Source organism: Monomorium pharaonis, chromosome 4 (genome assembly GCF_013373865.1).
Source record: "Monomorium pharaonis isolate MP-MQ-018 chromosome 4, ASM1337386v2, whole genome shotgun sequence".
Lineage (NCBI taxonomy): Eukaryota > Metazoa > Arthropoda > Insecta > Hymenoptera > Formicidae > Monomorium > Monomorium pharaonis.
The window spans coordinates 8,635,576-8,662,339 of record NC_050470.1 but is presented as its reverse complement, the minus strand read 5'-3'; the positions used below and the strand labels follow the sequence as shown (position 1 = coordinate 8,662,339).

General features: G+C 41.4%; 1 protein-coding gene across 2 annotated transcripts in view; it reads left to right on the top strand.

Moving 5' to 3' along the window:
* The first annotated feature begins 507 nt into the window (after nucleotides 1–507).
* Nucleotides 508–26,764, top strand: part of LOC105830198 (Fanconi anemia group J protein) — a 46,796-nt gene continuing 20,539 nt past the window's right edge. Inside the window, exons 1-3 of one of the 2 annotated variants that reach the window (XM_012669380.3) lie at nucleotides 508–884; nucleotides 1,065–1,617; nucleotides 1,704–1,815. In XM_012669380.3, the coding sequence (XP_012524834.1) occupies nucleotides 790–884; nucleotides 1,065–1,617; nucleotides 1,704–1,815 (760 nt within the window). In that variant the 5' untranslated portion in view covers nucleotides 508–789. The other variant, XM_012669382.3, reaches the window with a different exon arrangement.

The window sequence follows — 26,764 nt, the reverse complement described above, 5'->3', positions numbered from 1 at the left end:
GCAGCCAGACGTCCATTCATCTCGCAAGCCAGAAGGATTCGCACGCTATCGGGCCGCGGAAAGTAATTCACGGGAGCGTATGATACTCGCGCACGACTCGCGTCCGCGTATTCCGAGAAAGCGCGGGCGATAAGTAAACGATAAATCGTTCCGCTTCGTCGCGCGCCTTCATTACCACCGCCATTATCGCGACGCATAACCGAGCATTCACGACAGCGTCCGTGCTCTCACTGTTTCGGACCCCTCTCGAATTTTCCCCGGGAAAGCGATATTTCAAAAAAAAAAAGAAAGAAAGAAAGTCGCGAGCCCGAATAGAATAAAAGAAACCCGTGGACGACGCGCCGTACGCAACACGGGCGTAATCCGTAAATATCGTTAAAACATCGTCCGATGCTATTTAAACATTTTTCTATGCGCGAGCGTCGTGCAAATATTTATAAAATGATGCGCGCCTCGAGTCAGGTGCGCGTTTGAACGCGAGTCACGTGATCTCGCCGGTCGCGCCGAGGCCGTATATCAATTTTTTGTTCTCCGCGTTCGCGATGTTTTTGATAAACGGAGGAGCGCTCGTGCGAGGGATTAACGCGCGGTGTAATTCACGCGGCAGACGAGGGCGAGGGACGTCGAATCGAGAATCACCGGTTTAAAGTTGGCGCAGGTGCCGGAACGGCGCGGATCGCTGCGCGAAGTTTGGAAGGTTAGGTGGCGAACGGCGGGAAAGCGTGCGTGTCAACAAGGCATGTGATAGTGAGGCTATCTGCGTGCGACGGTGTCGATCGGTATCGATTGATGATTCACGTGATTTACTTGATTATCGTCGCTATAATCGGACTTTTATGCGCGCTGCTCAAGGCCGAGATCGACGAGCGGCTCGGAGATTTAAGGTAGGTGGCATCCTATGCCGGTGTCATTCGAGCGTTTTGTAGGTTAGCTTTTTGATCCGAGCGTAAGGAGTCTCTTATTTCGATTGTTATGTGTGTGTATAAAGATTTAATGCTTCGATGATTTTTCGCCGGATATCAAAGTTGTATTTCTCTTTTCTTTATATTGTTTATTATTTTCAGCATGAAGAGAGGAAGGTTATCGCTGGGCAGGAGGCCCTTCAACGAGAGCAGTAATGTAGTGGAAATATCAGATGATGACGTGACGATTTGTGAAGCAACTAGCGTTTCAAGTAGCATGACAGTCGCTTCCAAGTCTAATTCAAGGCATTATGTGTTAGAGGACTCGAGCAGCGATGAGGATGTTACAGTTGACGATGTTCCATCTACTTTTAACAAGAGTCCATCGTTGTTTAATTGGAATAAAACGAATGATATGTTCTGGAATGGAATTAAAATGAATTTTGCTGCTGATACGTTGCCATGTCAAAGCAATTTTCCAGAAAGCAGTGACTCGCACAGCTCGAGACAAGTGATGCCCACAGAGACACCTAATAAAAAACAAAAAGTAATGAATGATTGGACAGACGATGATGATGAGATAAGCATTTTAGATATTCGCGAAAAAGACAATTTACCATCTCAAGTGGGAATACAGTACGAATTACTGATTGCTGGAACCAAAGTTAAATTTCCTGTCAAGCCATATTCATGCCAGAAATCACTAGTAGGTAGTGTAAGTATCATAATAATGTGATTTAATCGGTGTCTCTTGCTCTTTTGTCACAATTTTATTAATTACATTGACAATTGTGGGTGCAGCTCATTACAGGATGTACCAAGGAGGAGAACTGTCTCTTGGAAAGTCCTACTGGTAGCGGTAAAACTCTGGCGCTTCTCTGCGGAGCTCTGGCGTGGCAGGAGCAATACAGTGGTGAGCTTGTAACACATGTATTGTCGCAACATAGAAAAACAATTAGTAGTAATTCAACAATTATTATCTCATAAACAAGAATATAAAATCTTGTTTAAAGAATTTGATATAATCTTAAATTTTAGGGAAATATTTTTATGTTAATATTATGTAGTTATTTAAATAATATATATATATATTGTAATCTTAAATAAATAAACTTACATGATTATATTATTATCTTGAAGCTATAAGTTTATACGAAGGATTTTTTATAATTTTATGGAGAAAAATATATTCTTATTATTCAATAAGAATTTTTATTGAGAAGAAAAAATTAAATAAAAAGTGACATTTTTTTTAACAAAGAAACCAAATTTTACAATATTATTATCAAATTTATCATTATATATCTATTCAAGATAATCAATTTCTTTAAAGATTTCACATTCTTGCTTATATCTGGGAGAATGATTGTCAATGTGAGACTAATTTTTTTCTATGTAGATCTAAAAAAGACTTCTAAAAAGAGCATCGAAAAATTGGCGTAATGTTTCTTGTCATTAACGAGATCATTCCAAGCCTTTCGTGATTAAATGAGATAAAATAGAGATAAAATTAGATAGACGGACTCTCAATCAGTTCGCGCACTGGATGTTATGTTAAAAATCCGCGTGCTCGCTTAGAGTTGAAATGATGCATGCTCTCCCACGATCCATCATACGATATTCATTAATTTCCTACCGATCGTGCTCGTGCAGTGAGCTTTCCGCGGCCGCGATTATGTCTGTCCCCCCTTCCCCTCCTTTCAAAGGATTTATCGCGGGGCTCCGCGAAAATCTCGTTTCGTCGTCGTGCGGCGTCTCGTGACGGTCGGTCGTTAACGTCAACGTCGTCCTAGTGACTCTTGTCTCGCTACAACACGCGCACACCCGCTCCCCCGTCCACCGCGGTTGCTCCCGTCGCCAATTTTGGGCTGTCGTCCGAATTTTGGAAATTAGAGAGATCGAGCCGTCATCTCCCGTCGCGCGCTTGTCTCCCCTTCGCCTCGCGGGCGTAGCTCCGTTCTTATTAAAGTTTCCCGAAGTACTCGTTGACGGTTTTACTTATCTCTCGTCAGAACTTTAAAAGTTTTCCCGGATAATTTCTCAACGCATGTCACGCATTTCGCGACGCTTATGCGATTTGTCGGATTGTCAGCTCGTTAATCGCGATTCCTTATTTTACATTAATGTTATCTCTTTTTAGGAAGAATGCGAAAATGGATCGATTTGAATAAATCTTTGTAAATAATTTGCATGCAGGCGGTCGGAGAGTGCGTGTATCGAAAGAGGATTTTTGTTTTAAACGGCTGATTTTATCCACCGGCATTTCACGTTTGACTCTCGCGTTTAACGCGGCCGAAATTAAATATCGCTTTGCAAACGTTAATTTATGTGACTTTTTTTTTTTTTTCCAACGAGAGAACATCAGAATTAATCGCGAATCGTAAATATTGCGCGGTCAATTCTCACGTGTAAAACGGCATCGGGTTGCACCCCGGAAGCGGGGGTGGCTGCGTGCGTATTTAACTGTAGGCGGAAAACAGACCTTCAGAAGGCCATTCCGATTGTTAGCGGTTTTCTTGGCTATGATATTAATTTAAATTATTCAACCGTTTATGCGCACCGCCCGTAATAACCCTTACGATCGCGGGGAGTCGTCGGATAATTTCGGCTCCGCACGCGCGGTGCATGCAGCTAATTGTTCGCGATAATCCGTGCAATTTCTAAACAATTAGATTTGCCTTCGCAATGCGCGGCGTGTCCCGTACCGTCCTCGGCCGTACCAGCCTGCGAAAAATAGCGGGACGGCCGAAACACATAATCACCTTTCGTTAGCGTAATACGACGGGAATGTAATTTCGTTCAATGTCGGGCATTCCGACGTTTCGCTTTCATTATACGTATTTGTTATATTCAGTCGATGAGATATTGGCTTCCTATAAATTCTTAACAAACGCCGTTTCACTAATTTATAGTCGGTACACGCAACTTCATTGCGTCACGTGATAGGCGATGCATATTGAAATTTGGGGTTCGAGTTTTCGTAAAATTTTCTGGCGGTTGAATAAAAAGCAAACGTAACACTTTATAGCCCGATTCAAGATTTCACACTCTGTTAATTGAGTTTGATATTCCTCGTCGTACGCTCACGGTCGTAAAAAAACGGATGAAATCGTTTCCCTGAAATGTAGTTTTCTTAACGCTGCCTTATCTAGGGTCGTATTGTCGCTCGCGATGCTGGATCTATTGCCCATCAGCAATCGATGACGCTGCTTATCCCGTCGGGAAGTTTGACGACGCATTTTCCACGGCTAATCTTCGGAGTTTTCTTCCGAAAGAGCTAAATCGTTCGCAAACTCAGTGGTTTATCGTACAATGGTATCTTAATGCGGCACATCGATCGTTCCTCCATTGCGAATGTCGAGTTTTGAAAACAGTTGAGAGACAATCCGAATTTCAAATTTTCAAATTTTATCAATATACTTTTTAAATATTTTCTTCATCGATATGTTAATAATACTGATTTAATTTTATTGAAATAAAAATTCTTCTGCTTCATGTCACGTGACTGTATTTTGCGAAAGTTATTCGTCAGATTTGCCTGTAATCTGATACCGAGCTGTGTTCTGAGCAGTTATACCATCGATTCAAGTGCACATCGCGACAATGAGGCTGGAACGTCGCGAAGTATTCGGCGATCGCGTGCCATTTCGAACTGCACGGGCAGGCGAATTAAATGTTCCGCGATGTTAACGTCAAATTTGCGTGAGCAACGTCAGATCGGCGAGGACGACGTAGGACGGACAGGACGTCTCCAGGAATACCGGGAAGGACAGCACGAACCGTCGTCGCTTTCTGGACGCGTTCTCCCTCGTCTCTTCCTCCTGACATCCGCGTCACAAATCGAAAATTACCAGACACGCGAAGGTTTCCTTCTTCCTTTTTTTAACGATGCCTTGACAAGAAGAGACGATCAGAGCACACAATTCCAGTATTCAAGAATACCCTCATTGAACGTATCATCACTTTTTATTGTCACTAAACAATGTTAACTGAACATGCGCTTTATGCAATGCAATAGAATTCGATTCTTATTTCTAATAAGTAAATAAATATGTATTTATATACATTTAATTGTAGACAAAGGAAACACGCAGATAATTTTTAAATTTAAATTTAAATTTAATTCTTTAATTTGCTTTATGAAATTCAGATTATAGTTTTTGCATTACTAAAGAGCCGCGTTTGAAAATAAAAGTGTCGCACTTTATGCGTCGCACAAAATGAATTATGTTTCTGACGAAATATCTCGTAGGCAATTATGTGTTATTTACGGTTCGTTTTTAGTTCGCCAATGCGCATCCCTAATTAGGCAAATCGGGATAGAGCGGCTCGATGGGGATTAGTCATGATACCGATTTTCGTATAAGTGTAGGGATACGTGCGTAGGTGTGCACGACATCCTGCTTTTCCCAGTTATAATTTGCTTTATGCTTTAAACCCGGCGCTGTCACGCTCCGCCGGAGGTCGAGTGGTACTGCTAGCCGCCAAACTGTAAACTTAGCTCGTTGGAGAGCCGCATAAATTAGGTCCTCGAAAGGGAATAGAGAATTTTTCTAGCGTCGCGGTTTAATCGATACCATACCGTTGCCGTCGATTCGCCCGATGGCGGCTCGCTTCGACAGTTGGCTTTCTTTCAAAAATTGTAATTAATCTACTTGGAAATGTGCACGAGGTTGAATAGACACGTAATCTGCGTCACTACAGTAAAATAGTCTATTTCTACACGGAAATAATGGTTTTGTCCAAGTATTTGAAAATTTAGCGAGAGATACAGATCTGAATTATAATTACGTAGGACTTTCAAGCTATGATGAGCAGCGCTGCAAAAAGATTTTAACGTTTTAAAGCAACCAACTTGCGGCATAATTACTCTGATGGCCTAACAAAATTATTTTCTAATCTGTATCCAGTTAAATTTTTAGACATTTAAGCAAAACCGTGTAAAAGCCCGAGAAATAGAGAGAGAGGAAACAGTCACAAATCTTGGGATTTTATGTATCCGCTGTAAAAGGGGGAGGTGTTGATGGCAAGAAAATGCGAAACTTGAGGAGTCAGCTCGCAGCCACTTTGTTTGCGGCGGGCCGCATGCGACTTGCGAGCCGCATGTTTTACGTGCCAGCCATAGCGCCCGATTAGCTTGACGTAACATTTACCGGGGAATTCGAAAAACTTAAATCGTTCGTAGAAAGGAGGAGCGTGATGCGCTCCGCTCCGAGAGTCGGAGCAGGAAAGGGGGGAGGGAGGGGAAGAGGGACATCGAGAGGGTTGGACGAATAAATTTCGAAAGTTTATCGCGGAATCGCATGCTGGCTAATGTCACTTTATTACCAGTGGAAGACGACGGCGACGCGAAGAGACAGGCTCGCCTCCGTCCGGGGGTTCGGGGAGGAGGCCGCGAAGGAAGGATAAGTTCGAAATAACCGGCAGCGACGAGACCCATTGTGCGGCAGGAAACTTGGGAAGTCATAATAATTATCGGCGAACGTGGAATTATATATTGTATCCCTGTGGCAGCCTGTCGTCGTGTCATCGTCTTCGTCTTCGTCGTCGTCGTCGTCGTCGCCGTCGCCGCGAATTGTCTTTGCGCCTCAGCATGCAACGGAATATGCAACTACATGCCCTGTGACGTCCTGACATTAATAATGCGCCGGGGATCCGCCTTTTATGCCGAAGGTACCAAGCATGGTACCATCGCCGAGGAATCTTCCCAGAAGGAGCTCGTCGATCGTGCCGTTTCGCTCGATCTATGTTCTCTCTGGATATCTGGATGGCTTTCAAGCAACTATTGTCGTAGGATATCTTATATTGGTTTAACATAGACTCTACTTAATTACGCAATTATCGCAAATACCTATATAATATAAATTTTACTACAACCAACTATAACGATTAACGGTCATAAAAGCAATTTTTTACTGCGATATGAAGTTATTTCTAACAGTTTTCTATTTTCTAATGTTCTTTTTTCTTTTCTCTCTCTCTCTCTCGCATTTCTTAGGTGTCCGTCGGAGTGCGAAGTAGCGACACGTCACGTACGGGTGAAAAAACTTTTCGCATCTGATTCTGGAATCGAGTGCTGAAACTCTTTACCGTTCATTCTGCTAGACGCTTCTTTGCGACTCGCGAGATACGCGAGAGGGGAAGGTAGGGGGAGGGAATGGAGAGGGAAAGATAGAAACCTGGAACGGTAGTCCTGTGGAATGGTGCAGGGCTACCCGCAGAGCACGCTACTTGCTGTGGCAGCTTCGCGAGCAAAAGACAAAGGAGGGCCCACGCTTTCATCCGTGCCGACATTAAGGTACCTACTGTATATGCCCTTTCGGGACACAATAAGGTCCGCATGCGGGTCCAACGGATCTCACGTCTCCCGTGTACACGTATACCCTTCTCACAATGAGGCTCTCCCACTCCCTCCCTTGTCGCCGCGCGCTTTTTTTTTTTTTCATCCGTTCGCCGTGGAGTTCTTTTTTCTTCGACGGCTATGCACTTCGGCCCCGAATTCCAGGGTAAAGGGATTATCGAAGCGCCGACGCGCGACCAAGATACCCGACAACAAGTCGTAAAACATTCGGCGCGTTATCCGCGCGGGCGATAATAAACCCGCGGCGTTCGGCGAAATTAATCCCGCGGCTAATGAGTCCCAGTTATTTACGAACCATCGCGCGCCTGCGACGACGGGTTGTTTTCCCCCCCTTTTTTTTTAGAGAGAAAATCTCGCGTCTTAGTTTCTCGTTCGATCGATACTTGGAACTTTAAAGCTTCACGGCAAGGATGGCCAAGTCTCTTGTATGCGTCTATGATTGACCTCGTGCACAAATATGGCTGCCGACCGATAATAGGAGAGGGAGTTCTCTCGCGAGAACGAAAAGTCCGCGAGGACAGACCTCACCGGTTCCGGACGATCCCCGGGTAAGCGAATAAGATAAGGGACCCCCCAAAGGAATACGGCGTGCGCCGCCGGTTCCCAACCAGTCCTGAACCTCTCTCTCGGGTGGTCCAACGGAGTCCCTCTGCCCCCTCCGCGCTTCTTCTTTTATATTGGCCCCCCTTTCTTCCTTCCTCGCGCTCCGTCTCTTCTGTATCCCGCTTCTGCTCGCGGATTGTTTCGCGACGGCGCGGCGTCCCGGTTGCTTCCGGTTACATTTTACGATTCATGACTGCCAATCGATTGCAGAAAATTGCTCTGCGCGAATATCATTATCGATCGCAATCAAAATATTAAACTGGCGTCGCCGAGATACTTAAATTGCTTGGAACGTTAAAAATAGAAAGGGAAAGAAGAGAAGGAAGAGCATAATATTCAAATAAGATTATGCAACGGTCGCAATTTTTTAAACAAATTAAAAAATTACGAAGATACACGTTTTTCGAGTATTAATTCGGTAGCGTGGGCTTCGCGATCGAATAGTCGCGATTGCAACGGTCGCCCGATCGGCGGTCAGTCGATAGAAGCCATGACGATCCACCTCCTTCCGAGAAAGGATCCGCGATTCAAAAAGCGCCGCCGTTGCGAATTCCAAACGACCCGCGATCTTACATAATTCCACATGCCCGGCAAGACCGCCCGGCGTCTTGGAATCGTCCCTTTCAGAATTTCCAGGATCCCGCTAACGATTCCGGATATTCCGACTGCAGAATGGACAATCTGAGTCTTCGGTTCTCGGCTTTCAGAATTTCGTCCGCTTACTTACTCAATTTTCTAACGTGCGGATTTTCTAAATCGGACGGATTAGGAAGGAACATTTCTTAATTCGTCTCGTTGGTATTTGCCTCGTATTTTTTTCTTTTCTTTATATATTTAATGATATAATTTGAATCTTTATTAACGCTTACAATCTAAACTCTCTTCATTTGAACTTTTAAAACATCAACGTAATTGGACGATTTAGTGTAAATTTTAACATATATTCAAAACGTTTACTCAAATTTTTGTATTAAGATAAATGTTAGAAGTTAACACATATATAAAAAGTTTTTTAATGTAATATTTTGACACAATTTTAAAACAAAGTTATAAAAGCATATTTCTTCAGTAAAATTAACATTTATAATGCTGACACATTTTATTCATTTACCTTAGAATTTACGTTTCAAAATTGTATTATTTTTGTGTTATTTATTCGTCGATAAACTGTATTATTTTAAGTAATATTGAATATTAGTTTATCACAAAATTATATACATATTATACATATAATGCTTATGTTGTTAAAATAATAACATAAGCATTATGTGTACTAAGTTAAATTTTATGTGTACGTTAAACATTTAGCACAAATTTTAACATAGACTGGCTGTAACATAAATACAAAATGTTTTCTACTCTGTGGCATATTGCACTTTACAATATTTATGTTACCAATAATGTATTGTTACCAATAATAAATAATTCTCGTGACTTAAATGAATTTTACGTAGAACTTTCGCGACTCTCTTCTAATGTTAACAAATAATGAAAAAAAAAAAAACGCGTTGAAATAAATTATGTTGGTCCTTCAGCGCCAAGATAATTTACAGCGAGTGCGAACTGGCGAAACATGTTCGTTGGACGAATTCGGCCGCGCATTCCCCAATGTAATTCACGTGGAATCGATTGTGTAGAACCTCGGTATGGGCGCTTTTCGTTCGGGCGGAAATGTTTCTCGCAGGTAAATCGCGGGCGCCAGGCGCCCCCCGGGCGTGTCGGGAATCGCCGGCCACCGTTTTGCAAATTGACGCCAACATACTTGTCATCATCTCTTAAAATAATGTCTATGGTCGGATCACCATTTTTTTTTCCTTTCGCCATATATGCACGCGCATTTAAATAAATAAAACGATTTAAGTAAATAAAAATTGATAAAATCGCTCAAAAATAATATCAACCGTGCATTTTGTATCGAAACGAATTCATATCCCCCGCAAAAATTTTTTAACGTGTCTCTCTCTCTCTCTCTCTTAATCGTTTTATTATCAGATAATCATTATCAGAGAAGAGAAATTTACGCGATATTGTATATCGGAATGTCTATGTATGTCCGAACGCTCTCTATGTATATTTTACCGTCGTTTGAGCATTGTATTAAATAAGAGCAGACTACTATCGGCAATGCATACAATTTCGATAACATCCATACATTGCGTTCTTTCATTATCGATACTTCCCTCTTCTCGTCGCCCTTAAATGCGGAAAGAGAGAATGCGGCAGTGGAATGAAACGTAGGTGGAACGGAAGGGGGAGGGGGGGGGAGGAAAGGCGAGGGGAAAACGGGTGAGACGGGAAAGAAAAGTACACTCGCGAACGCTTAGTTAAGTGCAGGAACTTCTCCCGCGCATTCTGCACCGCCATGCACTTCTCTAACCTGAGTATACAAATTTATGGCGTGCATACGCACAATATGCGTGCACATGGCGTTAAACAAAAGCCGTTTGTGTGTGTGTGTATGTGTGTGTGTGTGTGTGTGTGCGTACGTGCGTGTGCCGATCATGAATATGTATGGATCTTCTTGCGGAAGATACGTACGTGTCCTTTTTGCCCCGCGTGAAACTCGTGTGTGCGTGCGAGATCAAAGAATGCCGCCTACCTCCCGTTCTCTCTTCATCCCCCTCTGTCGCACACATGTGCATTTTCCTTCCCCTTCTCTCTTTCTCTCTCCCCTCTTTTTCTCTCATTCGTTCCTCCTTTTTTCTCTTGTCTCTCTTTAGTCCTGCATACGTAGATTATGCGACCGTGTCCTTCGTCTTGCACCCTCCACCTTCTCTTTTCTTATAGCGAGTGTGCGTAACGTTTATCTGCGAATGCGACAGTAATCGTCGCCGCTGTATTAATGACGTACTTTTCGGAATGTATTTTACGCGATGCGATATTACGGGAGTGGGAGACCACCGTGCAGTTTTTTGACGTACGTTAACAATAGAACAGTCAAATCCGTCATTTTGACGGATTTCAGATGTCTAGATTAAATTACATAAGCTATTAAGGTGATTTCTGTCGTGTTTTAAATTGTCGGATTGATTATTTAAAAATTAAAGAAATTAAAAATAATAACAGATAAAGACGTTAAAAATAAAAACAAAAATTGATGAAAACAGGTGTACATTTAGTGCCGGCTGTTCTAGTGTTAACCCTAGAAGACAAAACAGAATTTGCCTACCTTTAAAGACAAAAGCGGGATGAAACGTCACCGCCAAACTTCTCGGATGTTCCAATCCTAGCAGAAATATCAGCAGTAAATTAATAATTAAATAGTATTTTTTTTTTAATGAAGAAAATGATGATATATATAAAAATTAAGTTTTTTGTCAGAGAAAATATTGAAAAATCCAGAACTAAAGAAATACGAAAAACGTGCGAAAGTAAGCGTAGTTTGAATTTTGTTCGGGGTGATAATGCACTCCGTAATTGGTAGGGTCAATAATAAATAAGTTTGGCGAAGCACGATAATTTGTCGAGTTCAGCGATGATTTATTACATGTATGTTTTCGATGATTTGTTTTATAGGCAGACCGAAGTTTTAATCTAAATATAAATTTTTGTGACGGACGCAAAGTTTTGCGAAATTATCATTCCGATGGAATGTTACGTGCACTTTGCACAATTTTGTTAAGCTAAACACGCGGAGAGTTACCAACTCCAGTTGGGCGGAGAAATATTCTCGTTCGGCGTTAACCAACATTGCCGCGCTCGCTACACGACTCTCGGAAAAATTAAATCAACTAACTCTCGACGTTAATTTCGCGGCAATTCCGGTTCGCACGGTCTTCACTCGTGCCGGGGTGAATTTTTTTTTTGTGTCAACGGCGCGCGCCAACCGACGCGTAAAATCGCATATAAACGAGGTGAGAGTATTCCCGGCCGAGCGTTTAAGCAAAAAGACCGGATTTATTGAAGCCTGAAGCGGAAGTCCGAAGGCGGTGTTCGAATCGGCGGCCGCGGCCTCTAAATGAGTACCGAGAAGGCATTCAGCCAATAATTCGCCCACAGCGCAAAGAATTCCTCGTTGCGCGCACGTCAGCGGACCGGGAAGGAAGTGAATGCTAATTAATGACTCTTAATTCTCTTAATTGGTCGTTACAAACGCCGCCGATCGTCCGCGCGGCGCAGTATATACACACTGGGCCCGTAGCTACTTGTCGATCGTTGTTGTTGTTTGTAGAGGCTCCCTCGGAATAATCGGGCCTCTGTTTCCCACAGCGCGCATCTTCGCGAGCATCTTTGCGAAGTAAACTCGACCCATCCGGTATGCGATTAATTGGGAAAAAAAGAGACGACAATCTCCAATTGATATTAAGGCGGAAAGCAATGGACCTCGTGGCTCCATCTGCGAACGAACATCGGAAATGTCTGGGGCGAGAGAGCTAGCGGAGACGCGAACCCGACATACCGGGTGGGTTACAAAAAAAAAAAGAATGGAAAGAGTAATCGCGTGAAAGAAGAAAAATTATTTTTTATGATGTCGAAAAATTCTTTTTATGTAATTTATTTATGATGCACTTATTGTTGTTTGCTACATTTTTATTTGTTATATTTTATTTTAATTGCGGAAAAAATCAAAATGTCATAACAAGTTAAAACCTCGCAGTTTGTTATTTCTTTGTATTTATATATTCACTATATACTGAGAAAGAAACGTACACAGTGAGTCAAATCTACTCGTTGATTTATTAGACGGAATAATGAATGTCACTTATGCTTGAATGACAATGCCTCTCTTTCTTCTCTCTTGTATTTATTTTATCTTGACATATTCTTCTACCTGTCGCAGAATTTATTAATGAACTGCTGCCGCATCTGTAAAAACTTCTTTCGTTCTTTATTATTCATCGGTGTTATTCAACCTGAAAGAGAGCTCTTATCCATCAAAGAGTTTTCATTCTGCATCTCATTTTTACATATCGAAGCAAAATTATTGCATGCATGTTTCCATATTACATAAGGCGAACAGGAATGTGTTTTTTTAATATACTTATATGAAATTTATTATGAACTGATAGAAAAATGTGTTTTATTATTAATAATAATAATAAATAATTATTTATTAGAATAATTGCATTATAAAATAGTTATAGTAAAGACTATCATTTTTATAGTAATTATTAGTATAATATTAATAATTATATTTTAAAGCTGTATAATCTATAATACAATTTTTTGATAGTTGATTATTAGTATATACATTATAAGTATATAGTTATTATTACTAAATTATTGCAATAGTTACTATAAAATAATATTTTTTATTATAATTATTTTACTATGCAATTATAGTCGCAAATTTTTTTTATTAATGGATAATGTTAGATATTGAGAAACATGAATTGCACAATAACTGTAGAATCTTTTTATTTTACATATACATATATGCATAATTGAACAATTACTTTTATTATCCAAATATGAATAGTTTATTAAAAAATAGTTCTTATTTATACTAGAAAAGTGATATTTGCGACTATAATTGCATAATAAAGTAATAGTTAGATATCATTTTTACAGTAATTATTACTATAATATTGATAATAATAATTATATTCTTACGGTGATTATTTAATAGTGGATATTTTTATTATTATATTAAAATTATTTATTATTATTATATTAAATTATTATATTAAAATCTCCATTTTTATTATAGCAACCATATCATAAAATTATTTTATAAAAAATAAATAATATTTATTTCAAAGAATTAACATTTTTTAATTGTAGAAAATATTACTTATCTGAAATAAATATCATTTTTTAAATAAAATTTGTTATTGTTATACTATTCAAATAACTATTTATTTGAATCTAGTATATTTTCCTATCAGTGTGCAATTTAAACAAACTATAATTTATATTGCTGTACATAATTATAAAAATATGATGGGGAGAATCTAAAATGACTATGAATATATATTATAGTAATATTACGGTTACAGCAACTATTTTTTTCTTTTGATATAGCAAATAGGGAAAACCTGCAAAATTATTGTGAGCAGATCCAGAATATTTTAAATTAATTATCTTCATTGCATATTCAAATCATACAATCAGATAAGTGAAAAGAGAGAAGGAAATAAAACATAACAGCGACAACACGATTGCAGTACGTAAATGTTGTGATGTGTTCGTTACATACAACAGAAATGTTCATAATATCACAGTTAGGAATGTAAAGACGAGACACAAGCGGCCTGAAGTGACTTCTCGTTGTGGGTGGTAATGCGACCCTTGTAGAAAGAGATATTAGGATGACGACGACGTCGACAATGCAAAATTAAAAATGCATCTAGAAGCGACTGGGAAACGAAAGGAGGTGTGGAGCGGGCTTGAGTTTTCGTGCCTGAGCTTCCATTCGCGGGTCCGCTATATTCCCGACGATGCCGACAGGGAAAACAATGCCGGGAATTTGCGTCAATGCTCTCTTCAGCGGCATTTCATCGACGACGACGACAACGACGATGACAATGACAAGGATTTCCTTGTAACGCTTATGCCGTTTCCCCCTATTCCCCCTTAGCCCCGTCGAAATCGGTACCTGTTTACCATGGTACCTGGCGCATTCATCGAATTTTTATCGAGAGCGATCGCGTTTTTATCAAATGTTTATTTCTTTATGAGAAGAGATGCGAGTGTTGATAAAGTTTTTAGAAGAATTAAAGTACTTTATTCGAAACGTTGTTATCTGATCTGTTGGAGGAAATAATTATTTTAATTTGTCTTCAATTTATTTTTCAAACAGTCGCTATTTAGGAAGATGTACGTCAGACGTGTTTTTAATATCTATAGAGTTAGAAATTTATGAGGTATACTCTTTAGGAAACAAGTTCTCAATTTTCAAGGCGTGCAGATTTTTGAGCGCGGTGTTCGTGGGCTAACGATTTCAGCAGATGCCGTTCTCAAGGCAAAATATAACAATGTGATAAATGCGATTTAAAAAAAATGACATTATTCCTCAATTACGACAGTTTTTTTAATGGCTGCTGCTCGCATTACCTTTTCGTCGACTTCGCCGCTTCTCGTCTCCCCTTTTCGCCCCTCGACGGTTCTTCGTTCCTTGACACTTTATGCGCGCATATTCCTCTCTCCCCTGCCGCGTGGAAATGTAAGGCGGGCGTATCCGCATACGGTGTTGCGATCCGTGTGTACCAGACGAAACCGCCCCGCGTCGCGGCTCTAATTAACCGATTCTCATTACGTAGTCGCGTTATACGAGGCTGCGTTTAATGAGACCACCGGTACGTCGTATGGCTTTCCTTCTGCCTTCCTGCCTTCTCTTAACTATCTCCTTCCCTTTCGGCTGCGGCGCATCGCTCTCCAGTCTCTCTCTTCCTCTCTCCCCCCCCCTCTCTCTCTCTCTCTCTCTCTCTCTCTCTTTTCTCTCTCTTTCTCGCGGTCCACATCTCGTTTGGCCGCCGCGTTATGCCGCGACGAGACAGTCGGCTTCCGTCGTGGGTGGTGATGGATTTTTTTATGCGAGAGGAAGCAGCAAACCAATGTGGGAGAAACGCGTGCCTTCGCGACGGAGAGAATTTATCGCGAGCACCCGGTATCGATCTCGCGAGTCGGAACGAGTCCTTTATCAAGGCCCCGGGCGTATTATGCATCGTCAATCGTACGGACCGATTTCAACGAATGTTAATACGCGCGGTCGCGATCTCTTGATGTGTGTTGGCGATTTGCCACAACATAGACATACATGCACACACAGAAAAATATTCTACTGCTAAAAAAAGCGACGCTTATCTTGAATAAGGAATAGTTTTTTACAATAGCTTGAAATATATACTTATCATAAATTTTAGAAAAACTTATCCTAGACTTGAAATTTTTTTTTTTTTTTTTTTTTGTTTTGAAAAATATAAAATTGTATCGAAGAAGAATCAAAGTGATGAGTGAATAGATTTTTTATTTTAACTTATTCTTATAATAATTAAAATATATATTATACTATTAGGATTTAGAATATATTTTGAATAAATTTGTTACTTGCAACTTATGATAGTTTTTGCGGATTAAACTTATGAAATATTTAAAATAAGTAATATTTTTTAAATTTTAGTACATATTTTTCTAAATATACATAGAAGTTTATTTTAAGTAACTCTTACTTCAAGTAAATGATTAAGGTGTTTTAAGACTATTTATTAAAGAGGTATTCTTAGCAAAGATAGCATTAGAAAAGAAGAAAACTAAATAATGAAAAACTGCTTTTCTTAGATTAAAAATATATTTCTCTGTCTCTCTTTCTTTGTGTGTGTGTGTGTGGGGGGGGGGGTGTATGTGTGTGTGTGTTGTGGCACATCATATTATACATATATATATATTGTAATTATGAATGAGTCGTTCAATTTCGCGCTTAATTTACTGTACTAAATAATTAACGACGACTGAATGCAATCGTGAGAGTTCCCGAAACTTTCACTGTCACGTACTTTGCGAAACAGTTTAGTCGCTTTCCCTTTCCGCTTTGCGTTTTATTTTCTTCTCCAACTTTTATTCACACAATGGAATTGTTAAGAGCGATACGCAATTTAGAACACAAAAACTGTAACTTCATGCCTCACGATACAAAACATTGATAATTGGTTCTGCAATTATCTCATTTGATCATGTAAATTAATACAAAAAAGCGATTTATACACAGTAGTAAGACTTTATTATCTCTTATATAATTTTATCCTGATTCGAAATCAACAATGGAAGTCAAATCAGTGTCACGATAAGAATATCACAGGTGCAGAGAATTATTAATTAAATTAAAATTGATATTTCGTAATTTTAAAACATTTCAACAATAAGTAAATAAGTGTCTTTGTCGCGGTATGTCGACTGTTTGAATGTTGTGCATTCAACAAACTTCAGAATACGCGTATCGAACGCTAGATCGGCTCGCAATCGGAGATTCACCGCCGCTCTCCGCCGCCGATGGTAGAGGTCCAGGAAGAGGCTGCGCTCTCCTGGCAATCGGTTTCTCGGGGACACGGCATTCGGATTCGACTTCGCGTTCTTTGTCGAGGAGGTGGATGGTCTCCATCGCACACAAAGTGCCCATGTACATTGTGCTCCTAGCCAGGAGGATTCTGAATTCCCATTGGGTGAAAACCGTCACAGGCACCACGCCCATCGGACCTTCTATAGAGACTCACCTATACCCATGAGTCTTCGAAGAGATTCTCTCTCTCTCTACTTCCCTCTTTCTCTCTTTCTCTCTCTGTTTCTCTCTCTTTCCAGCTCCTTCCTCCCTTTATCTCTTTCTCTCTCTCTCTTTCTCTCTCTCTCTCTCTCTCTCCTTTACTCCATGTCTCTCGTCGTTCTGAAGAGACGAAGCTTCTGTACGCTTCCGTCGATGTATACATACATACGTGTCGACAGACACGCGTCCACGAGAGAGAATCTGCGCGCACCACGAATATACATGCACGATTCGTTGCACTTCAACTTTCTCTCTCTCTCCTTCCCTTCCTCTTTCTCTTTACCTTTCATGCAGTTCTCTTCCCTCCTTTAGCTTGCACACTTGCTCTTGCCGCTTCACTATGGTCTCTTATTCGCTTCTGTTTTCCGAAGAAGAGAAATAAACAAAGACAGAGATGAAGAAAAAAAGAAAGAGAGAGAGAGAGAGAGTGAAGGGAAGGGAAGGTTGTTCTCGAAGAAGAGGGTGAGTTACCTCTAACGGAGAATACTACTTGCTTGCGCTACCCTTCCGAGAAGAACGAAGGGAAGAACAAGGAAGAGTAGTCGACGGAGTAGAAAGCGCTATTAGCTCCGATCTGCCTGTGCCCGGCAGATTTCTCGAAAACAATTTATTCCTTTGTCGTTTGTAATCCGGGATAAAGGATCTTCTTGAGATAACGAGGCCTCCCGCGCACGCGTCGCTTGTACACGCGCCGTGCAAAACGTGAAATATGCGAAAAAAAAGTCGAGTCATTAAGAAGCCGGCGGCGTGGCTTTGAACTCGTTAGGCCGCGTAAATGAACGTAGACAGGGGAGATCAATCGAGGTTCGCTCCTCATCTGAATACTTCGAAAGGATATTATCAAGAAAATTAACTTGGAGCTTGAAGAATACTAATAAAGGATCGAGTTGAGGCGACAAGAACAGTTTCGTTAAAACGGGATGTAACAAAAATATTGTATTATTCATTTAAAAGATGAAAAAAAAGTTTACATAATGTAGCATAATAAATCTTCTGTAATAACGAAAAACGTAGGTGCACAAAATATTTGTATGTGGCGAAATACAGCAATTTGAGAAGAAATAATAAAGCATATTGAAACGAACTTTATTTGTATATTTTGCGTAAAAATTTTATTAAGAACCACAATTTTGAGTGCAGTATTCAAAATTTCGTATTATAATCTAAACGAGTGTACTAATTAAAAGATATACAACTTTAAACTGTTTGGATCTCCCGTTGATTTTATCTTGAAGACAAAATAATTTTTTTTTTAATATGACAAATTTTCGGGCAAACAGACTGTTTAAATACACGAGCGGAAAAAAAAAATAAAATTATTTTCTCTTTCAGATTTTAAATAGTCTAATTAATCGTACTTATCGCAATCTGCGCGATTGTCTGTATTATTTTCTAAGAATAGATATATGTGTTATCAGAGCTGCTGTAATTCGCGGTATCCCAGCCAGAAACAAGAATTTAGAGATGCATTGCGAGCTGGGAATTAAAAGTTACTGACTGATAATCGAGAAGTTGAAACTTGACTACGTACTGATATTCAAAATAATATCGATCGCATTTGACTGGGGAGAATTTCACGTACGGTATAATATTCAACGCGTCGTTTCGTGCGCAAGTCGCGTCGCTCTCAATTTGCTCCCGCGGGTAAAGTCCCGCGCGAATTTATTTCGCCGACTTATATTTTCCCGCGGGAGCTGCCTCGGGAAGTAGTCCGTGGCCTATGATCTCGATGGGAAATCTGGGCGAGCAAAAAGTCTCGTGGGATAGATAGATGTACACATCGTACGCGCGGCAGAAAGGGGGAATGGCGTAAATCCGGCGACCGAGCTGCCGCATCGTGTAATATCGTTTCTAATTCCTTTAATTAAATATAGGCGGTGGAGCGAGATAGAGAGTGTAGGCGATCTGGGACGGGCTACGCTTCGCGACTCGTAAAATCGTAATGTGAAAATGTTGAGCTCCATGCGTCCCAGAAAGGAAATAATTCAGGCACATTCGATCGCTCGGAAAAGGTCATCAAAACACGTTGCGCTCGTCGTACTTGTCAATGTTTTCTGTCTCCAAAAGAACGTACAGTTTTGAAAATAAATTGGAGCAAATCTGCAGTGTTTTCCGTTAACGTTCGAGGGAAAGTAAAATTTGGAGGCATTATTAATTTAAAGTTTATAAGTAAAGACATTTTTCAAATTCTATTAAGATAAAAAATTTTAATAAATATATTTATATTTATTAAAATTTATATATTTATTAAAATAATATATTGATAATTTTATTATCACAAATTTTGCGATAGAAACCTTTTTAATAACTTCTGCGGATATCGGATATTTACAATAATATATTCTTCGTTTTGCCCGTGAATTTCACAATCTATATTTTTTTACAAGTTCTATAGATTGTGGAAAAAAAAAAACATGCTTGGTGTACAGATCGAAATCAGTTCGATCGAAATCAGATCCTAAGAGAAACAAGCGAGCCGGGTGGCCCCTCTCATTTCGGGACGTTTCTCGCTACTTTTCTACGATTGAATTTCCGATTCACGTAAATCCTATCGCCATCGTGAGATCTCTCCGCCGTTGACAATACGCTGGAATAAAGAAGTCGGTAAGAGGAGCGCTCTCTCGCGGTTCGGTTTATCCCTGGTGATCTAGAGCGAAGGATGTGCCTCACGAATTTCACGTTTCGCCCCCTCCCTCTCTCCTCCACCGCTCTTCTCGCCTTGTAGCCCCGATCTCGTACGTGCGCGAGGCAGCCTCCGGGTCAGGTCCTGTTCGAGTGTTTACGCAATAGACGCTTTTGTCCATCGAGCGATGAGCATCATTGTCTGTCCATCTGTCTGTCTGTTTACCGAATAGATATCCGCGAGTGGCAGGATAGAAGACCCTGTTTTCTCATCCTCCTTTCCTCTCGTCTCTTCGTCTCTGTCTCGCTTTTCTCTCTCTCTCTCTCTCTCTTTCTCTCTCTCTCTCTCTCTCTCTTTTCCCCGTCGGCGGGCTCTCCAAGCTCGAAGATGTACTTTTGTGCCTTTATGAGAGAAGCTCGCCCGAGCCTCGTTCCCTCTTTTGTTCTTTGTCCGCTGCGGAGGTTTTCGTTTCCACGGTAAGGAGAGCGAGCGGGGTGGAAGGGGATAGGAGGATCCTGGCGGGATTTTGCAGGACCTTTTCATCTATCTTCCCGATTCTCTCTCCCATTCTCGCTCCTACTCCTCCGGAGAGGGTTTTCGATATCTCGGGATGCACCCTTCGCTCTTCGAGGAGAACTACCGGGACAGGTTACCGGGACTGGCTCCTCTTAGAGACAACGAGGACACAGGCAGACGCCAAAATCGATTTTGAGATTCTGGATGCTGTTGAAGCCAGAGTTTGTTTCTAATTGGATGGACGCGCGGTTTGTCGAAGCAAGGTCGATGGTTGCGAGAACGTCGAGAGGTGAGCCTATTTCTCATCAGAGTTCGAGTCTGAAGTACACAAACGTGCATAACGTCGAGAGAGAGAGAGAGAGAGGGTGGGGGGAGAGAAATTCATATTCACTCATTACTTCAAATATTTTTCTATATATGAAAAGCAGGTTTTTATATTATTCATCATGATCTGCTAATATAAAGTGCTAATATTAATCGTTTATTGCTATTCATGTATAAAGAAAGATGAGAAAATACGCGAAACATCTTCCGGCGTTTTATATTGTATATAATTTTGCAGTCCTGAATTATCCCTTGGTATTTTACGGATTATTATTTGCAATCGAGAGAAAATAGTTGGATTGTCGACCGTGAAAATGAAAACAGTTCGCACCGCGGTGTTAACAATGAAAATAAATAGCATGCAATGCCTGTTTGCAAAAGCCCAGTTGCCAGATTTATCTGTCAACAAATTGTATTTAAACTGTCGACTGCTCGTCACGCTCGCGCCTATATTACATGCATTTTCAACGCAAAAACTGAAATTCGCTTCTATTTGATTTCGACAATGGCCTGAACGAGAGTATTAAAATAATCAGTCATTAACTGGAAAAGTTTTGAAATTTTTTATGCAACGTTGCTATTATTTGCGTATACGTAGAGGCCCTTCAGAAATGGATTATCTTTATGGGGGTAATATTTATTCTTGCCGTCTGTGGACTTTTTGCGTATAATGTACGTGAAATCAGTATTAAGTCTGTAAAGAGCCATCCAGGGATTTTCCTATTCTTGACCTAAAATGAAAAAGGATATCCAGCAGCAGCGCGTTTAACGCGTTCAAGAGTGAAATGTCGCTCGGGCGCCATTACAGTGGCCATATTTACCCTGATCGTCAGCCTCGTAGGGGGTCTGTATACTGGCGGTGTCCATACCCACCACGTAAGTGGCGTACAGACGCCATCAAAAGTATATAATGTACCGTCATACCGGTGGTACATATCAGGGTATATTTTATAATTAATGCGGATTTCGATAGTTATCGAAATTCGTATATGCTTTGCATTGTGCACGTTATTGATATTATTTAACGGTGAAATAATTTTCTAAGGATAGCACATATTTTGTCCGACATATTCTCTCTGAGGAATAATTTAGCACTAATTGCTACAAGCCTAACTAACTGGTGAATCATAAATATTTTTCCAGATCTCTCTTCCTTTCCTCTTCCTTAGTAAATCACGTTGCTTTTGCGAGTTTGAAAATTGGCGCACGAGGAATTGATTTGAAAAATGAATTGGTTAACGTAGAAACACTTTTCATTCAAACACATTTCATTTGATAAACATGTTTTATTTAATTTAATGGTTTGATCAATCGTCCTGAAACGGCAATCGCCGATACTCAAAAGAGACGGTAACTCGAATAAAAATTCCTCTTTCGTTTTCGGCGTGATGCTTCTCTCTTCGTCAACTTTGAATTTCTTCCTCTGAAAAATTCTCCTCCTTTTTCAAGAGAGTAAGCAAAACATATAAGATCTTTTTTTTTTCACGCGACTTCCGCGCTTCAAGCATGTTGAAGAAAAGGGAGGAGATGCGCGAGGAGGCTTCTCCTAGTTTCTATTGGAGTGGCACATGCCTAACAAGTTACTGCTAACAAGCCGCGCATTTCTTACGCTGCTCCTTTCTCTCCGTACCTCATCCTTTCTTTTCCTCGAGGGTAGCGCGAGCGAGGAAAACAAGCAGCCGTTCTTGCGCCATCGCGATAATAAGGCCGCGCATTATATGCTACGGTAGTTAGCGCAAACAGACCGTTAGCGAATGACGAAAAAGTGGATAAAAATTGTCCGAAGTGGGCACAATGGTGATTATACCGGCGGCAGGAAAGAATCCCGACAAAGGAAGTGGAACGTCGAGAGATACGTTAAAAGAGTTGTAGGTACTTTGAAACCTAGCTTTGTACTCTTCCCTTTATGTAATGATTAATGTTTATGGAGACAAAATAAAAATTGCAACCTTTGCAGCGAGAATAATTTGTGAGAAAAAGTGCCAGGAGCGCGAGAAAACAGAATCGTCGGCTTGATCGTTGAAATTTAAACTCTCAACCTTCAAGTTTCATTGACGTAATGACGTTGACGATCTTCCGTAATCATATTGCTCCGGGATTGTCCGCTCGAGAAATCGAGAAGCGAATTTCTCCCGGGAGTAAGACCGGATTTTTAAAAATCTATCACTATCGATATATCCGCTCGCTGCTGACAACCCCGTGACTTTTTGAAGCGATTAACATTTACAGACTTATACGTATAAACGTTTCGGCGTGTAAATTACTAGCGGAATTAATTACGTGACGCGGGCGCGCGCGCGGTTCGTCGCAGCGAATGCGTGTAATGGGTTTAACGCGATGAGGCTATGGTCGAATTTGCCCCAGATGGACGCAGACCATGAATTGAGATGGACTCCGTGTTGGGCGGGTAGGCGGACGGTGAGCGGTGAACAGAGAGAAAGAGAGAGAGAGAGAGAGAGAAAGACAGAGTACAGGAGATAGATAAACCCAAAGCCGGGAGAATTAGTAATGCAACCAGCCGTACATACTGCTTTACGCGCGCGTGCACGTGCCGGCTGACCAATCAAAGCCTCGCGGCACTCTATGAAGCCTATCAGATCCCTTATGTTTCCTAGAGGCTCTCTCGTTACGTGCGAGGGCGTCCGATTATGCCCGTGCCCGCGCGCGCACACGCGCGTGTGTAGGAGCATGTGTGCACGTTGTTACACGCCATACATAGGGCGTCCCATTAACTTCGTCGTCCCTTCCCACACTCAATTGAATTTTAATGCTGGCGATTAACTGCGCGACGCCGGCGGTTTATAATTTAAATACGACAGCGCAGCGTTGTCGCCGCGCGCAGTTCGTAAGAATTAATTATAGAACGGGCGAAAGTGTGGGTGAGCACACGGCGGGTAATCAATGCGCCGGACATTTTAAACAAATCGTTGCTCCGTGAAATATCGATGAGGGCCGGCGAAGCTTAAGCTTAATCGCGATGAGCTCTCGCGCGATCGGTGAACGACCCGTCCCTTCTCCCCCCTCCCCCTTTTCCCCCTTCCCGCTCTTCCGTGACCGATTAATGTAATCCTTGTCTAATTGCAAGCTGCATAATGATATCGTCACGAGCCGGAGGAAGGTGCGATGTATGAGCACGGCGCAGGCTTCCGGGCCAGCGGGGAGCGTTAGTGCTTACAACGTGTTTTATTCATTCTGTCTCGCCATGCGTGATTGAATTTTAATAGCCCCTATTAATTGTACAGCTTTTGCGGTTGGAATATAAATATGGCAATGTGGTGTGCTTCACCGCCGGATAATAATTCATTCCGCGTGCGTGAAACAGTCAATTACCGGACGATAATCGTTACCATGATCGCGGTATAATTTGCCGGTGGACGATGTGGCGGGGTCCTCCGGTTTTTAATTGTGCGCGATCGGCACCGATGTTTCACCTTTGCGATGAGGATTGCAATAGTTTTTACGCACTTCAAAAATTGTATTCTCAATCCCGAATACAAAATGTGCCTTTTTTTTCTTTGTGGCTATGGCTGAAATTTCGTAATTTATGTGTAAGCTATATAAAAAAAATATGAATTAACACTCTGATTTATCTATTGTTATTTCGATTAGTTCAAACTTAATTGTTTAGTATCGACGTATTCAAAGCGTCTCCGGAAAGAATCAGTCGGTCCATACCTACAGAAGGCGATCCCTTGTGAAGATCTATTTTTTCATATGTTTTTATGAGTTTTATTGCCGCCCCGGGAGTGCGGGGGCGAAACGTACGTTGAAAGCGGCTAGACGATTGAAACCGGAGAAGCCGACGAAACGCTTGCCCACTCGCCGCCGTTGATGAACAATGCGAATTTCAAAAGGCCAACTGTCACCCCCTCGCCTGACTTCGTTCCGCAAAGGAAATCCCGCTCTCGCGAGAGCGTGCGCTTTTAATTTTAACAGTTTCCTTTTTCTTTTATGCGTCAAATGTATCGATGACGCGCCCATATTTTACCATACTATTTCGCATCACGTTATACCTGCCCGCCGTGGCTCCACATGCCATTCTTGCCGTTCTTATGTGCCACGGCCAGATCTATTCGGGCGAACGAAACGGGGAATGAAGCGCGCTTCCCTTTTATTTTTAAAATCGGACACACGCGTTAAACCGCTCACTTTTGTATCGCCGATACCTCTCCGTGGTGGTTTCTATTTTGGAGGCGGAGAAGAGGATGGAAATGGTAGCGCAAATAAAATTCTTCTCGCTCACGGCGACGCAAATACTGTCAGCCGGGCCGACGTTTAAAAACGCAATCGTCGTAACTGAAAATCGAAAGCTGCGCGCTTTCAGGCGATGTATCGACAGATCCATCTTACTTCTCATGGGCGTGCCTCGCCCCGAGGGGCGACGTGTCGTTTCGCGTTTTGAAAATCAACGAAATCGCCGACGGGCGAAGGATTAAATCCTGCAGCGCTGCACCCAAGCTTTTGGCAACTTTAGCCGCGGGCTTGTTTGCACACCTGAACTCTTCTCCGATATATAATTTAAGCGCGCCACTAATAATGGCTTTTCCGTACGGTCGTCTACGCTCCCGAACCACAAGGATCTTCAATGCTCCCAGCGTCGCTCCGCGTCGCACTAAACGCGAAGCTTCCTCTAGATTTTCCTCGTGTTACGTTCATGCGACGGAATCGTGATTCATAATTATTTCATAGATTAATATTGGATTACAGTGTTAACTGATCAACGAATACAAACGACCGTCAAACGTTGAAAGGATTTTTTTTTTTTTTTTTTCCAATGACTTGATATTTTATTGAGTAGAGAGAGATATGGGAGTTGCGGTGATTAAATAAGGATATATTGCAGGGAGAGAGATATATATATATATTGCACGAAAAATAAATTGGACGCTCGCCCGATAATTTACTGATGAATAAACATAACGCGGACATTAATACCGGCACCGGTCAATAATAAATAAATTGGATGCGAAACGCGGAAAATTGTAATGTATTTACGCGTCATACTTTCGCGTGGCAACCTGCGTTTATATTCGCGCTCCGAAAGTTTTTATTAACTTCCGCGTACCGCGTAATGTTCCCACGGTAATTAACCCGGGACAATAATTCTCGCGGCTGCGGGAATAACCCAGTGCGATCCAGTTTCTGTTTCGTGCGAAGCTATTTGAAATCAATTTGTTAAGTTTACGCGTACGTTGAATGAGGCTATATTAAATTCCGAAATTAATTTTTAATGCCTCTACGAGATTACTGCAGAGATATTTTGCAATTAACTATCTTTTCAAAAGATACGATTATTTATTATTAGAGAAGCATGTGTATTTTTGTGAGTCTTATAACATTTTATATGCATGCTTCTCCTTTCCTCCCCTCTCTCTCTCTCTACGCAAATATCTTTATTATAGATTCAAACTATTTTACAAACTTCAGAAGTTCTGGATTACGATTGTGTCATACTTTCATTAATTTTTCTTTTTGGAAAGGAGAGTCCAGAACTTTTCTGTCTACTCGAGATTTTTGTCTGTATCGCTTCTTGATGTTTCCATCACTGTATATGACATTGTAAGATTGATCGTTTGCCGGACTGCGTTCAACGGTAACAGCGAATGGATGTGGAATCGGTTGTGTAAGATTGCCATTTTGCGATACGCCCGGAAACGACCGAGGTAGAAACGTTGCGCGTCATAACAAACAGCGTCAATGCTTTTCGAAAAGATTGCAAGTAACAAGTAAACTCGTAATTCCGTTTGTGCGCGATGACATCAATTCGACGTAGCCGGCATCCCGATCGGCCCGGAGCGATCGGCGGACGGCCGGTTGCCGGTTTGTTTTTATAGAGTAGTTACTCCCGCGGAAAAAGAGGAAGCGAATATAACTAAACGCTTCGCAAAAGTACCCCGGGGGTTCTTTAGATCCCATCAATCGCGATCTGTCCGTTTTCATACGCCGATACGTTTAGCTCTCTTCCAACTTCCATCAATCGTTTCGTTCACCATCGCGCGATCGACTTAATGCGATAGTTTGAAATATCGTGCTCAATCCAAATTTTTATTTCAAGCGCCATTCGTAGCGCCGTTTTTTTTCGCACAAATTCGCGACGAGTTCAACGGCGGGCTTTTCGATCTTTACGTGTGCGTGAAAAGAAATTCCCGAAAGAGGCAAGAGGCCGGAACGTCACTCCATTGTTCTCGACTTACGCCGCCCTTCCGAGCGATTGGGGTTCTCGAGTGTGCGCCATCTCG